The sequence below is a fragment of the Melospiza georgiana genome, chromosome 1 (assembly GCF_028018845.1).
Source record: "Melospiza georgiana isolate bMelGeo1 chromosome 1, bMelGeo1.pri, whole genome shotgun sequence".
In the NCBI taxonomy this organism is placed as follows: Eukaryota; Metazoa; Chordata; class Aves; order Passeriformes; family Passerellidae; genus Melospiza; species Melospiza georgiana.
Window position 1 is genome coordinate 55,448,615 of NC_080430.1, and position 15,399 is coordinate 55,464,013.

General features: G+C 38.4%; 1 protein-coding gene across 2 annotated transcripts in view; it reads left to right on the forward strand.

Moving 5' to 3' along the window:
* The window catches only part of ITGA9 (integrin subunit alpha 9), a 215,709-nt gene that overhangs the window by 149,233 nt on the left and 51,077 nt on the right, over positions 1-15,399 (forward strand). For both annotated transcript variants that reach the window (XM_058034571.1, XM_058034562.1), the window contains exons 19-23: positions 3,519-3,605; positions 4,808-4,887; positions 8,090-8,179; positions 9,809-9,917; positions 14,043-14,150. In XM_058034571.1, coding sequence (XP_057890554.1) covers positions 3,519-3,605; positions 4,808-4,887; positions 8,090-8,179; positions 9,809-9,917; positions 14,043-14,150 — 474 coding nt within the window. The remainder of the gene's footprint in view (positions 1-3,518; positions 3,606-4,807; positions 4,888-8,089; positions 8,180-9,808; positions 9,918-14,042; positions 14,151-15,399) is intronic.

Here is a 15,399-nt window from a genome sequence, read left to right on the forward strand (position 1 = left end):
AAGGCTCAGGAAGATTGGAGGGTTTTGGTTGGACATAAGTGAAAGAGAGAATGGTCAGGTTGTACTGGCTAGCCAGTAAGTCATCCCATACCAGGTATGCAAAACTCACTTGGGGAAAAAACCCATATGGGGTCTAATTTGAAAATGGGAAGTCAAGATGAGGCTGAGGAAGTTTCAATGTCTTGAACTTGTGTGTTTCATTGCTCATGTTATAATGATGAGGAACCTTTCCTTTCTGTGGTAAAGAACTTTGAGACACAGACTGTGAGCCAGCCTGAGCTTCATATTTCTCATAACTAGGTCAACATTTGCGATGAAGTCATAATACAGTTATTTGACTAATTATCTGAGTATTTATCTGGTTGACTAAGAGTATGTAACACTCCGAAAAGTTGCAGAAAGAAAGTTTTCCAGATAAAGTTTCACACTGTCATGTTGGAAGGGAAACAGCCAACCCTTTTGGTGATATTTTCTATGCAACCTAGGAACTGCTATCAAGCTCATGCAGTAAGCTGAGTTTTTCAAATGGGCTGTATAATCATAGAGAAGCATTGCTCATCAAAAGCATGACCTAACATCCATCAGCAAGAAGTGGTGTCTGCAGTTTCTGTAAGCCTTGAATTGCACTGCTGTTCCCTATTTGTAAGATAAGGCAGCACTGAACCTTCAGCCTCCTGGAACAGTGTGAAAATTGAGTCTAGAGAGCTGACCACCATAGGAAAACACATAAAGAAACAATTTTCTCTCCCTCCAGAACAGCACACTGAAATTGAAGCCTGAAACTAAACAGTGAGCAGTGAAGGAAAACCAAAATATTTACTCATTAGCTGAGCTTCTCCATCTTAATCACAGAGCAAGGCAAGAAGTCCATGGGAAAAGTGTTCTGGGTAGCCTTTAATTTATAAATTTGTGGGAGGCTGAACCAGTATGATGGAAGCCAAACTCATTTCTGCTGTTCCCTAGCATTGAAAAGTTTTATTGTACACCATTACTAGGATCACTCAAGTTGGAAGGGACCCATAGGGATCACTAAATCCAACTCCCAGCTCCTCATGGGACTCCTAATAAAACCATATAACCTAGAGCATTGTCCAGATACTTTCTGAGCTCAGACAGGTTTGGTGCCCTGACCACTTTCCTGGAGAGCCTGTTGCTAATTGACTACCCTCTCAGAGAATAACTTTTTCATACTCTTCACTCTCAACTTCAGTAATGTAGTATTAATATTAATCATTAAACTGGACAGTATGTAATGAAGCCAGAAAGTCATTCAAGTAAATTTTCCTGCATTCATTAAACTGTTCCAAGCAACAATAAGGAAAACCAGTGAATTCAACATTATCTTGTAATTTCCTTTTACGGCCAATAAAACCACGGGCATCTGCCTGCCTGCTGTCTGGTCTGTAAAGGCATCAATGTATGAAGAAGGAGTGCTCTTCTTCTGTTAATAGTATGAAGGTTCTCTCAATTATCCTGGTCTTTGTCATCTCTGAAGGGATATGGCCTTGAGGAGAGGAGACAGCTTCTTGGGTCTGTTTGGTCACTGTCACCATAGTGGACAGCTATGTAATTAGAAACACTTCTTGACAGACCACAGGCTATGCATTGATGGAAGAGAGTTCATCGTTTGCCCCAGTTAGCAAGGGACATTTGAATGACCCAGAACTGAGAATGGTTTTGGTTTAAACAGGTGTGAAATTTTTCATTTGGTTATGCAGCTGCCGACTTTGTGTTCTCTCGATCACTCTCATAGAACTGGAGAACCTTCCAGATTCCTGAGAGGAAAAGGCTAGTGAAAGGGATGTTTTGCCCATTAAGCACTTGTTTTTCTATTTTGTGTTCATTTTAGAGCAGAAAATCTATCACATATGTGGATGGTAGCTCTGTAATACTGAAGCTAGATATTTGATTTGCTAAGCAGTGCCATCTTTCATATTTCCAGAAATGGAAGTCTACTAAAGATTGCAAGGAAACAAATCTGTAGAGAAACTGAATGGGAAGGCCACTCCTCTGGCATTTTAGAAGTATTGCAGTAATGTCACTCCATTAGATATCTCAAGGTGTGCACTGATTTTCTCCTTACATTATTTTTGCTTCTCATGAAACCAGTGAAATACTGTCCAAGTCAGGTAAGAAAGATAGTATTTGATCTATCATTTTCTAGAAATATGTGCCCTGATTTGAACCATGATTTTGAAGCTAAATATCTGTAGAGCACTAATGTTGTGCTTAGGTCAGAATGTGAAAGACAGAGAGGCATTTCCTGGAGATGCCTATAACCCAAGTGTGTGGTTCAAGAAGCTCCTTCCACTTGTTCTTGTTCCAGCTGAGAATGTAACTTTTAAGTGCATATTTGAAGTAACTCAGGAAATGTACATGAGCATGTACATTTTGCTTTGCAAACTGCAGTAAATAGTGAAAATAGGTAAAATAAATTTTATGTTCTGTAGCAAAGAGATTGTCATCTGCATATCTGGAATGAAATTAATTTATAGGATGAGATCTCTAAAATTTAGGTATTCGTATTATAGCACATACCATAAGCAGTATAGTTCAGGTGATGCTATAATCAACAGTAGGGCCTAGAGAGGTATCCAGCCCAGTCTAAATTAAACATCTGCATTTGGTCTGCTGAACTGTTTTCTACATCCTTTTATTACCATGGGAACAGTGACATGTAAATCACATAGCAGTCACTTGCTGTGTAGGCTTTTCAAAGCAAGACTCCAGATCTGAATCACACTCCTAAAGATTAGTGACATGAACTTGTCCACAGTATTAAACTGTTCCCTGATAATCTTGTAATGGGAATGTGCTCATCTGGAGCTAGGCACTTATTTTATGGAGCAATGAAACACTCCATTCACCAGAAGAATTTCTGTTGTAGTGGAGTCACCACTCAAGCAGTATAGGGCTGTTCTAACATTTTGCATTTGAATTATTGACTGTCCACAGACAATGTTTAGCATGAGGAGATGCTCATTCCTCTGCTTTATCTATGCCTTGTCTCACTAAAGGTTAGTATCCATACCAGCATGACTCATCTTGTGGACCAGGGCAAGAGATCAGGGCACTGAATGTCACCAGAACCAGATTAACTTTCTCTTCTGCATCTGTGTGTCTCATGGTTTGGTCACTGTCTCCCAACACTGTTCTTTCCTCGTGGTGCAGGTACCTGGAAAAACTACCTTAGAAAACCTACATTCTTGATCATTTGAAAGCTTTCTTTTAATAAAAGGAGGGAATAACTGAGTTATCCAAGGATTTGGTCTGACTCCCTGACTCGAATGTGTTTAGTCACGCAGTATTTCCTCATGATCTATCTCTTAGAGCAAGCTTCTTATCGCTGTCTTCTTCCCAATGCTGGTCTGACTAATGTGAAATAAGGAAGTACAACAGAGTGCTATGATGAGAAATATTTAATTTTCATAGTGTTTTATCATGTTGGTGTTTCTTAGCAATCTTCTTCCCCCCCCCCCCAAATCTGTAATCTCATGGTCTTTTTTGTTTTCTTGCAGGAGGAGCTGGGCATTGCTTGTGAGTTACTGGAGTCAGATTTCCTCAAGTGCAGTGTGGGATTTCCTTTCATGAGATCCAAATCTGGGGTAATTTTGTGATATCTGCATTTGCAGAATATTGGTCCATTTACCTGTGTCTCAAAGAGTGGCTGCAAAGCCAACTGCTCTGTTAAATGTCTGTGATTGATACTTTCTCTAGCTTGCTAAGCCAGATATCCAAGCCTTTCACAGTTACAGAGACTAGCTATCCTTTTTCCCACCAGACAGGGCCAATGACAGTGCTCTGGGCACTGCAGTAAAATGGCTTTGAAAAATGGTGCAAAAGTTGCAGCCTTAGAAAAACTACATATTTCCTCTGCAAAAAATTAGAAAAGGACTCTCTGTCTTACTTATGTTGCCTGTGTGAGTTTTTTGTCTTCTATCACATTAAAAAATCCAGATGGGTTCTTTCTGCCACTAAAATGATCTATATAAATGACCAACCCAGAAAGGTGAGAAAATGAGGAATAACTTAAGGATGACTTGAAAAAAATGAGTCTGAAATTTTTCAGAAAGTTTCCATTTCAAAAGCAAATCCTTTCCATTTGAATTGATGTATCCTTTGACCCAATATAAAAGTTTTTATAATTGACTCTTTTGTGCTATTTTGAAAAAGTAAAAAATATTTTAAATAGAATTGAAAAAACACATGCAGTAGTAAAATATTATCTAGAATATAAGAATGTAAGCCATTGCAATTACAATGGATTTGGACACTGTTTCACTTGGCCAAAGTCTTGGAGTTAGGCAGAAAAATTACATGGAGAAGTAATCCACCAAAGTAAAATTCTTATTTCAAAATTAGCACCTGTTTTCACCCATTATGATGTGTGTCCTGAATGCTGCTTTAGCTTGAACCACTTGCTCCAAGACTCCAAGTGCAGGCCTGTGGCGTGGCCTTTATTCCTCCAAAAGATCTCTTAATCAACAAATAACATAGAGACATAGTTTCAGGCAGTGATCCTCCTGCTCTGCAAGACTCATTCTCAGGCAGATATTCAAGAAATATCTTTGAATGGCAATTCTAGTAAAGGTCTTCTCTTAATGAAGGAAAACCCAAACTATATAGTATGTGAAGGCAAACACAATTACTAAGACTTTAAAGGTTATTTGCAGTAGAAGTGCTCTTACACATATCAAAATATGCCACTTTTGTAAAATTAGGCCAGTAAAATATAAATAAAGTTTCAGAATAAATACATTTTGAAACAATATGCTGAGTCTCTAAATATGGCTTCCTCTTTGCACAGTATGAGTTCAATGTGATCTTTGACACCAGCCATTTGACCGGACAGGAAGAAACACTTACCTTCCTTGTCACTGCCCAAAGGTAAGGGGACCCTTATATGTCTAGATGACTTGGATGTTCTTTGTTCCATGAAGTGTGCATTACGTGTGTTTGACAATTACATGATATTAGCTGTAGATACATAAATTAGGTTAAATTACTGGGGCTAAATTCATGGATTTTGGTGATGCAGAGAAACTATGTATTGAAGCTTCCTGAAAAATGAGGTAGGATCATGCACAGGTTTTCTTTGCCAGGCAGTTGACATTCTGAAGGATCATTCTGTATTCTCTCAGTTGAAAGGCTCTTGTGTTTCAGTGGCTATCTCTTGGACCATGTATCAAGCTCAGCTGCGGTTGATGATCAGCACAAGATAGCCCAACCCATTTGTTCCAGCATTTGAATGAAATAAACATGCTGGGATGCAAACCAAAAAAGATAAATGCTTTAATCAGATGGTCAAGGATCCCAGTGTTAGGTGCTAAAATCATGTATCTATTTTTCCCCACTCTGGATCTTCAGTGAGCCATGACAGACTGTGGAAAACATCTAGATAGTGTGCTTCCCAAAGAGCACTTCAGGTAGGCATTGAAGTAGGGTGTTGCAAAGTGTGCATGCATAGGCATTTTGTCTTGGGCAGGACAAAAGGTGTGACACGTGCTTTGTGCCTTCTAAGATGATGTACCATGAAGAAGCATACTGCATGGGTGATTCAGTAACAAGCACTTCAATGTCTGTATGGGAACCAATGTGCAGCTGTGCAACATTGGCCGTGAACTGCTGCTTTGATGTGTTGGGTGTTTGACTAGTTCCTCCTCCCCTTTACTGTGTAAATGAGCCAAATTCATATTCTTATGTGTCCAAATCAGGATCTTCAGTCTGAATTCTCCTCCCAAATGGGATGACACCTCTACAAAAAGATAGAGATGAGAGATAAGATGTAGCAGCTGCTGAGTGACTGCCCTTACAAGGTATAGTCCTCCCCTGCAGTAGCAGCTGTAGGTGGGAACAAGATCCTGCAGCATACAGGACTGGTGTGAGACAATGAAAGTGAGACACATCACCATGTCTGGCATGTTAGCAAAGTTGTATTCTCCATCATTATGTGTTCATTATGTGTTCAGATGACCCTGTGATGCTTCTCAGTCAGAGACATCAGTATCTGCTAGGTGAATGCCAGTTAGTGCAGAGATGGGTCAGCAGTGCTTTAAATGTGCACAACCAGTGTTTTCCAACCTTGTATAGCACAGAATTTGCTTCTGTAATCTCACTTATATTTCTGTGCCCTACCAATGAGAACTACTAGTCTGTGCCTTTAGATGAGCAAAGAAATAAACAGTAATTGTTACACATTGAGTACATGCTTAGAGATGTTACGAGAAAGTTTCTCCTTGTAGAAGGTTGAGAGAGAATAGTTACGTTTTGAAGGATTGAGCTAAACCTCCAAAGAGAGTAGTGCCATTCTCAATGCTGATTATCCTCATTTCATCTGTGTCTTTGGGCAAATTGCTTCATTCCCTTGCTGTCAAATGAGTGTAACAAAATCTCTCTACCACAAGAGTTGCAGGGAGCCCTGAGGTAAAGTCAGTTTAAGGAAATTGAAAGAAAGTACCTGTGCTGCAGTCAGACTGCCATAGATGAAGACATTGTTTCCACACAGAACTGGAGTTAGTCTGACAGAAATAGCTGGTCAGGGAAGCTATGTCATGCTGTCATGGGAAAGCAACTGTTGCCTTTCAAGTGTCTACCTGAGCCTGTCCAATGTAGTTGCAAATTTGGCAGTAGAATCTGTGACAAGAGACTGGTTCAGTATTGGAACAATTGCAGAAAGAATTAGCATCACATTATATTTCTTTTACACTATTTGGCTGTGTTTTAAAAAACAACAAACCTTTTTCTTTGCTTCCAGGTGTGAACTGTTTTTCTAGAGCTAGATTCACTGAGTTGTGCTCTCCTTTTCTGAAAGTACCTTTACTCCATTTGAAACAGATAAGAACATATCCATGAACCCTGTCTAGAATTCTACTTGCTTATTCTGTGTGCCACCATAGTATCTCGGTATTTATGTTGCATGAGAAATGTCTCAATTTTGGACTCTTTTGTGAGCGTATTCAGGGGAAAAACTTTTATTAAGTGGGGTTCTTTCCCAGGGGTGAAATTTGTTTTCTATCTGAGCCATATTTTATCAGCAGACATAGGCAATGTGTCAGTGGCAGAAAGCTGAGCTGTAGCTAAGCATGTATGTAGCCAGCAGGCTCTGTTTTTGTAATCTGAGCAACTCATAATCTGCATGGTATCACTTGTTATTGCCTGCTGTTGCCTCAGTGATACCGTCCTCAAATAAATAGGATCATATATTTTGTTTTGCCAGTTTGATTTGTGAGTAAATCCAATGAACTGCAAGGCAAAAGTGATTCCAGAGTACTACTGAAGATATTGGAAATACCTATAACATATCTTTCAAGATTGTTGTTTTGAGCTGTCACCCAACAAGCAACTCATCATCAGAATTAGAATAGTTGTAGGTTTGTGTGCTAGACAGGTATTACAGGAACGTTTCCCAGACTTCATACATAAAGTATTCACACTGAAACAAACTGACTTAAATGAGAGCTAATTGTTCACTTTTTTCCATTTTTCAATTTGGTTATGACTGGCCGAGGCAACTGCCTTTCACAATGTAAAGTAGAAGTGCTTTCATTTTGGCAGCTAAGTACAGGAATAGGGGGAAAGAGAGGGTGGAATTGCTGAGAGGTTATGGCCAATTCACTACAAGAGTCTTGCCCAAAAAACTGCTTGCGGTGGCAGCAAATTGGTGCTATAGTAGAGTGCAGGTACACTGAAAACATTTATTCATTTGGTGAGTCAAGACCCTGTGTGAGGTGTGTCACTCACAATGTGACATGTGGTCAAACTGGGAGAAAATGAGCCCTTGCATGGAAGTCTAAATGTTCTTGTTTCTCTCCACTTTGTATGATGGCTGCTGTAGTTTCCCACAGACATTTGAATTCACACCTTGTTCCAATGTACTTTTGTTTTTTTTATGAGCCTGTTCATGTCACAGCCACAAAACTCATGCTTTTTGTGTGTGCCCTCTCCAAGGCTGGGTGAACTTTCTTAAGGAGCTGATATCACTCAAATACAGAGGCTCAGAGTACAAGGCAGAGAGATGGTGACTGTGAAATTGTGATGTATTACAAAGGCTGTCGATTTGCAGTATGTTTATTTTTCCTTTCTGACATAGTGGAAACCTAGAACGCACTGAATGTCTGCATGATAATACTTTAATCCTGTCTGTGCCCCTGATGCATGAGGTGGACTCATCCATCAATGGGTAAGTATCAATCACCAAATGAAAACAAAACCAACAACAATAATAATAATCAGCAGCAGCATCATCCTAAGAATAACATCTGAGTGTCATCTTCTCTTTGTTTACATATAGCCAGACTATTGCTTTTTCCTTGTTTCCCTGATCATTAAGACAATCTCATTCAATATCTGTAAATTTTATTAATTTCAAGACTGTACCTCATTTTTACTACTTCCCAAATAATGCTAATTAGTTACCATGACATTTATAGTAGGTATTTTAGTGATTGTGTTTAAATTCAAGTGATGATGTAGATATGATGGACCTTAAATTTAAATTTAAAAAGAACAAGTAAACTACATCTTGTTCCTTAGGACATGTCTTTAAGGAAATGGTTGAGAGTCACCAGGCTAAAGGTTGCAGTCAAATGTTCTGGAATTTTAAGGAGATTGATGAAGTCTAGCTGTTTGCCTTTCTGTTAATTCCACAAACAGAATTTGCTTCTGCTTATTTTCTTATTTCCTCTATTCCCTAGTCTGTGAGGCACATTCCTAGGCACAGTAATATTGGTAATATTCTTCTCTTTGGACAGTATATTTTTGAAGCTTGTTTTATTAGTTTAATTGTCCTACATTTGAATCTAGAGGAGCAAACTTCATTCCTGGTTATAAATAGCCCAGAATGGCTTGTACCATATTTGGGAGAAGCCTTCTGGCATAACCCTGTAAATGGGAGGAGAAAATCTGTCTTTCACTGTTTCCCCTAGCAATCGCTGGCACAGGATGCAGGCAGGAAAAAAGGAAATGTACTTAAACAGGGTTAAAATCCTGTCTCAAAGTGCTGTGATTCCAAAGGAAAACCTGGGAAGGAAGCAGAGTTTTAGGCAGTAGGGAGGACTAAGGTTTGTCTGAAATTACACCAGGACCCTTTCCAGATAGTGGAGAAGCCTGAGATTAAAAGAAGACATAAACGATGCTTAAAGCAATCCTAGTCCTCTTCTGCAGGAAGCACTGTGTTGTGCTTCCAAGTAATTTCTGATAAAATCCTCCTGCATTTTACTGTGTGATTAGATGATAAGAGTGGTTAAGGAAACTTGAACTGTTTTACTCTAGTTGAAAGCAGGTTATCCCCCTCTTAATCTTTCCCTTAATAATCTGCTTAATAATAAAGGTAGTAAAACTTAGGTAATTAACTGTTTATTCCTGAAATGCTATGTAAATGTTAAATGAAATTGAAATGTTACTTTAGTGAATATGCAACTTAAAGTATTCCTCTTAGATACTATTTCTTCAGATTAACTTGGTAGTGCAATGATTTCCCATATTAATCCAAGCTATGGGACTTGAGCAAATCAACCATGCCAAGGGACTCCAGAAAGGAGGATTTGTGATAGGAAAGGAGAAAAAAGGATAAATAATCAAAAGACATCTGATTCATCGGTGGGATTTTAGCCCATGTCAGTTGAGATGCTGCTTGTGTTGTCTAACTATGTTGCCAAAAGGAAATCAAATCACAAAAAATAGATTAATGTAAAATGGTCCCATAGAATTTCACATGACTAGAAAAGAAGGGGTGCAATTCAGCTATACACAAATATATTTCATTTTTGTCACAAATTCAGCGTACTAAATTTGTATCTCGGTCTTACAGAGAAGTCTTCCCTACTTCATTTTTCTACGGTGATTCTGTGGCAGCTTCCAACTTTGTTCAGTTGGAAAACCATGAATGTCTTTTCCAGTCTCTGAACTTCACGCTGCAGGTAAAACTCATCCTTGTTTTGACTGCTTTCCTGATTGACAGCACATTCTTCTTTTGTATCTATTTTATTCTGAGTGTGGTAAGGGCTTTTGTGCATGATTTTGGATCACAGTCATGGGCAGAATGGAAGCTTTGGACAAGGTTTATAAAGACCTCTTGTTGAGTTATGAGGTTCAGAAAGGACTCCCTTGCTTTCTAAACTTCTTCTCAGAGAGGAATCTAGATGCAACTGGATCCAGTCCTAGCCTCAGCTGGGTCAACAGTTTTTATCTGAAGGTTATATAGGTGTACTCGCTAATACCAGTAACTGTGAGGAAGTCTCTTCTGGTCAAGGAGAAACTTTGAGAGACATCTCCACTCAAGGGAAGGATCTCCAGACTCTCTTCTGGAAGTGGTGTGTTAGAAGTCCCCACTGATAAAAAATGGGACTGAGCTTTTATAGTGTAAACTGATCAACTGTCACTCATGTTTCTAGGCTAGCTGTGCCAGCTCAGCAGCTTTAGACAAGTTATCTGTACTATCACTGGTTGATTCCTTTATCAGGAACATTGCCTGTCACATCCTCACTGGTACCAGTTTTTGTCAGGAAATGCTTTCTGAATGCTTAACTTTGGGATTGATGAGTCAATCTCTGTTGGTAGTCCCTGCTTTTCAGAGACAGGGCAACTGAGAGGCATTTTAAAATATTTTATTCTCTTATCAGTCTTTTTGAAGGGTGGGGCATAAGAGACGTAAAACTCCATGTCAATATATCAGAAGCCAACCTATTTCCTGGTTAGAATACCTTATAAGTGTTCTTCAGCCTATTAGCTTTTGCCACACAATGCTGCTATAATACTTCTAACACCAATCACCTATATTTTCACCCCATGTGGTGCTGCTACAATACATTTTTCATAGTTCCAGTTCTCTAAAATATCTGATCTTTTTGCAAGGCCATATTTTGAAACTTGTTGAAACTTGTGTCTAGTCCAATCTCTCTCTCAGCAATGTCATCTCTATTCCATGGTCTTTCTAAGTCTGCACACCTTATCTCAATGTTTGCATACAGAGGTACAAGACTGTGAGAGCTTTCTGTCAGGTTTTGAGAGTCCTTTACAAATCCACTTCTCAAAAGCCTCAGGAGTCTTTAACACCAAAGTCAGCATGACTACCCTTCTCCATCCATCATGGGTAACTTTCACAAAGAGGGTTTAGTTTGAGCTGTTTTACTCCCACTCAGGCAGAGCATCCTGCTACAATGCTGTACAATACATTCTTGACTGGATACGGTACTTACAGCATGCAGGGATGGCATATGTCCTTTATCTGAACATGTTATGACAGGAATTGCAAACATGGCATCTCACTTCCATAGAGAAAAAAGCTCCTACTATTTGTTTCTCTTTCATCTTTTTTCACATGCTGGGTAAAGAGCCCTAGTTATTCAAGTGACACACCTTGGATGAAGCCACAGGTTAAAAGTGGAGGAGTAATTCTTTTTAATGGCATGGTCATTGAACAAAGGAGTGAGCAGCCTTTATCCAAGAGAACAAATGCACATCTGTGCTAGGGATTCAGGCTTGCTAAATGCCCCAGCATGAAAATATTTATAGCACTACTGATTACAGTATAGGGGAGAGATAAGGACACTAAATGTAGTAATTACATATCCTCTGAACACAGGGAGACATGGTTCTCCCAAGAAAATCCTGGGAAGCTGTGTAGAAGCTGTGGGAAACTTAGACAAAAGAATTAAAACAATTATTATCTCTCTTTCTGTAACCATTCTTTATAGATATGGTTCTCCAAAATGTGCTATTCATAGTCACCAATGTTGTGAGATGTTTCTACTTTGAGACCAATCAAGTATCACCTTAGTGAGTCACGTTATAAAAAAACCCACTATTTTCCTTAAATGCTTTTGCCTTCTGATCCACCTGAGGACTGGAGCCTTCTTTCCGTCCCTGACTCAACAGTGTCATCAAAAAGACACGTATGAGAAGATTTCAATAAATACCTCATGGCATCTTAGCATTATTCAAGTGTTACTTATATATTACACTTCACAAGACAGTTAGATGGGTTCCTGATGTGGAAAAAAATATGGATGGATTATTATAAGAAACTTTTGTGATGTGGCCAACATTAACTAGCGTTGTGTTTCACTGCTGTAACTGCATCTGTTACAAGCCCTACAAATCCTTTTTGACCACTAGATGGGACTAGGGAATGATAAGCCATGCAGAGGTAGGTTCATTTATTATGAAAAACAGTGTTTTGTCTTTTTTGTTTCTGTTTTCCTAGGCTGAGAACTCAGCTTACAACAAATAACTTGTCTGTCTCCGTGGACAGATTGCGATCCACTGCAATTAAGCCCCCACTGCACACAATGCCCTTAGCTATTTATTGAAGGACTGAAAGGAGCATTTCAGGACATAAAAGCTTTTGTGAACCAGGCTATTAATTCTTGTGAATTCTTCTTCCTTCTGGGGGTTTGTCAGTCTTCTTCCCTTCCTCCTCCTCATATGTAGTGATTGGTTAATGCAGATGAAGAATGGATGCACTGATGCTTTAACTAGATAAATATTTTCAGTAAAGCAAAGTGATAACAGGGAAGGGAGAGAGAATCTATGTGTAGGCAGTGACACTATTTGTCCTAGCAAATGCTCCTCTCTCTCATGCACACACTTAGCAGTTGCAATAGTAATATTTTTTCCATACAGAAGTTGAAAATTATACCATAACAAGTCACACATCTGCTCTCCAATAACGGGGTAAACCTTATAACTGTGTGTATCAGGGAGAAAAGGTAGTTTCACAACAGGCAAAGGATTGTTTGTATCACTCTTTGCCTAATTATTTCCTACCAAATATTTAACTTTTCCAGATGGAGAAAAATAATAGTTCCTTAAGCAAGAGAAAGAGTTGAGTTACAAAAATATGGGCCTTTATAGCAGTTTTTATATGTGAAAATCTCTAATAGATCAAATATGAACAAGGAAACAGAAAATGCCTTTTCTGCAATAACTCAAATCTGATCTTAGTGAGATAATCAAAGACATTTTTAAAATGTCTAACACGAAACACTATGTTTGTATTTCATGCAGCATTTTTCATACTGCATTCTAATGGGATTTCTCCCCCTGCCTGGAGCCTTAGGGCTTTTGTGAGGATGATTTGGGATTGCAAACCAGTTCTGTTTATCAGTCAGGCATTTCTTCATATATAAACAGTGTTTGAAGAATGAAAACCTATTGGTTTTAATATTTGTACTTTTCACAATTAACAACTGCATGATACATGTTTTCACAGTAGTATCTCAGTGTGGGTAAATATTTTAATGGGTTTCATGTTTTTACTTTAATGCTATTTAATGCATTTATATTTGTGTTGTTAGAAAGAAAGAGAAAATATTTTTCCTAATAAAAAAATGTAGATACAAATGAAAACTTACTTTAATTGAATTTTTTCCATGGATTATTTCAATTCTGCAAAACTCCATAAATTTTAGAATTTTCACTGGATACATTTCAGTGGAGGATGGGAAATTTTTTGAGCTTTTGTTGAAATTTTGGGGGCCAGGGAGTGACAGAAAGCTAATATTTTCCACTAAAAGTGTAATTTGTTGAAAATGCCAGAACTTGAATGGAAGTTGTTCGCATGAATCTCCTGGAATCTCATTCAGAAAACCCACAGTCCAGTAGTCACAGTAATTGTTTGGCTTCTGCTCCATAAGGAAAACACATGCAGAATATCATGCAGTGGTTAACAGATGGAAATGAGAATGTTAACTGAGACAGTGATATTTCTTATAGCCTTCAAGATTTTATTGCCAAAACATTCAGTGTACTAGCAGTGTCTCTGTATATAAAAGATACTGTTTGTATTGATGGCTGGCAATTATGCTGCAAAACTGCTTCTCCTTTGATATGTGAGCTGTGCCTGAAGACTGTTAGGTAAGCTAATCCTTTGACTTCATTCTGGCACTTGAAAAAGAAGTCTCAGTCTGAAGACATTGAAAAACCTGCAAAGTACTTGTATTTCTTCAAATTTACCTGTACTCCCAGCTCTGAATCTACTGTAGTTTCCCATTTATGAGAAGTCAAGTATATAATTTTATTTGTATTTATTTTTTCTCTTACAGATTTATAATGCTGGGCCAAGCACTCTTCCTGGAGCATTTCTTGATATTTCAATTCCAAACCGCCTCTCTGCCACTGGAGCTGAAATATTTCACATTCAGCAGATGATGGTGAGTATGTTACAATGTACTCTGAACCCAGAGAGGCATGGAGAGCCACTGATAACTAAAACAAAAGAAGTCCACCAAAACTCGGTGAATCAGTTGCTTTTTAAGACAATCAAATGTTCTTTGCATCTGTGGCCAGATCGTGAGCAGCTGAACCCCTCCAAGTATTGGCTGTTCTCCCTCAGCTAGGGCAAAGACAACTAGTTGTATGTTCCTGGTTTCCTACAATGCCGTGTAAAACTAGGTCAGGCTGATGCTGAAGGAAATACAGAGAACACTTCCACAAGTCACACCTGCAAAGAAGATTGTCTCTTAATCAGTTCTCCCTGACTGAGGGAGGATTAAATGGTGTATGTAATATCAGTAGGATGCTTTACCAAGCTGACTCATATTCCCTGGGGTTTTTTCTGTGGTTATCAGCTAGGTCTGAATACATTATCTGTACCTATTTTGCTATAGTCCGTGTTATAATTTGCTCTTTTTGAGTGTTCTTTTAACAAATGTAAATAATAGAGAAAGCTCTTCTTTCAACACAGTGCTTTTCAAAAGATAATTTTGTGTCAATATCAAAGAAATTCAACATAAACTGTGGTAGACAAATTCTTAGATTTAATTTCTAATATTTATTTATTTATTTCAAAACCTTTGTTATACCACTAAAATACTATCATTTGCACTGTGGTGGCCAAAAGATGGAAACCTTTTTACTGAGATAAATTTATTACTGAAATTCAGAGTAATCTGCCTGTGTGAAATGAAACCAGCTTTTGGGATTATTGAAAGGAAGTATTATCCTTTCATGTTGTTGGTTACTTTTCTAGCCTTTTAGCTGAAAAGTATTACCTATTATGTAGGGAACTGTGTCACTGAAGATGTGTAAATATAGATCTAAAAGGTCTTTCTAAGCAGATTTCAAAGATTTTTGCTGTTGGAAGGTACGAGATAAATATAGATATGGCTTACAGATGGGCAGTAAAGACAGAATGACTGAGAAACGTGGGAATATTGTATGAAGCAATAGTAGAGCATAGACAGAGTCAATTTGCCAACCACACTTAATTAGTTCTCTAGCATATGTATCATTTTCTGTGGCATTGCTTTTTAATGTTTATTTATTCCAGCTTTATAGACAGAAGATCACCTTTCCTTTGACACATTGCCTGTCAAAGTATCATGACCCATTTCCTTGTTGGTTCCCTGGTCTCTCTGTGCTGTAGGAGAGGGTGTCTTCACAGCAGGCACAGAGAGGTGG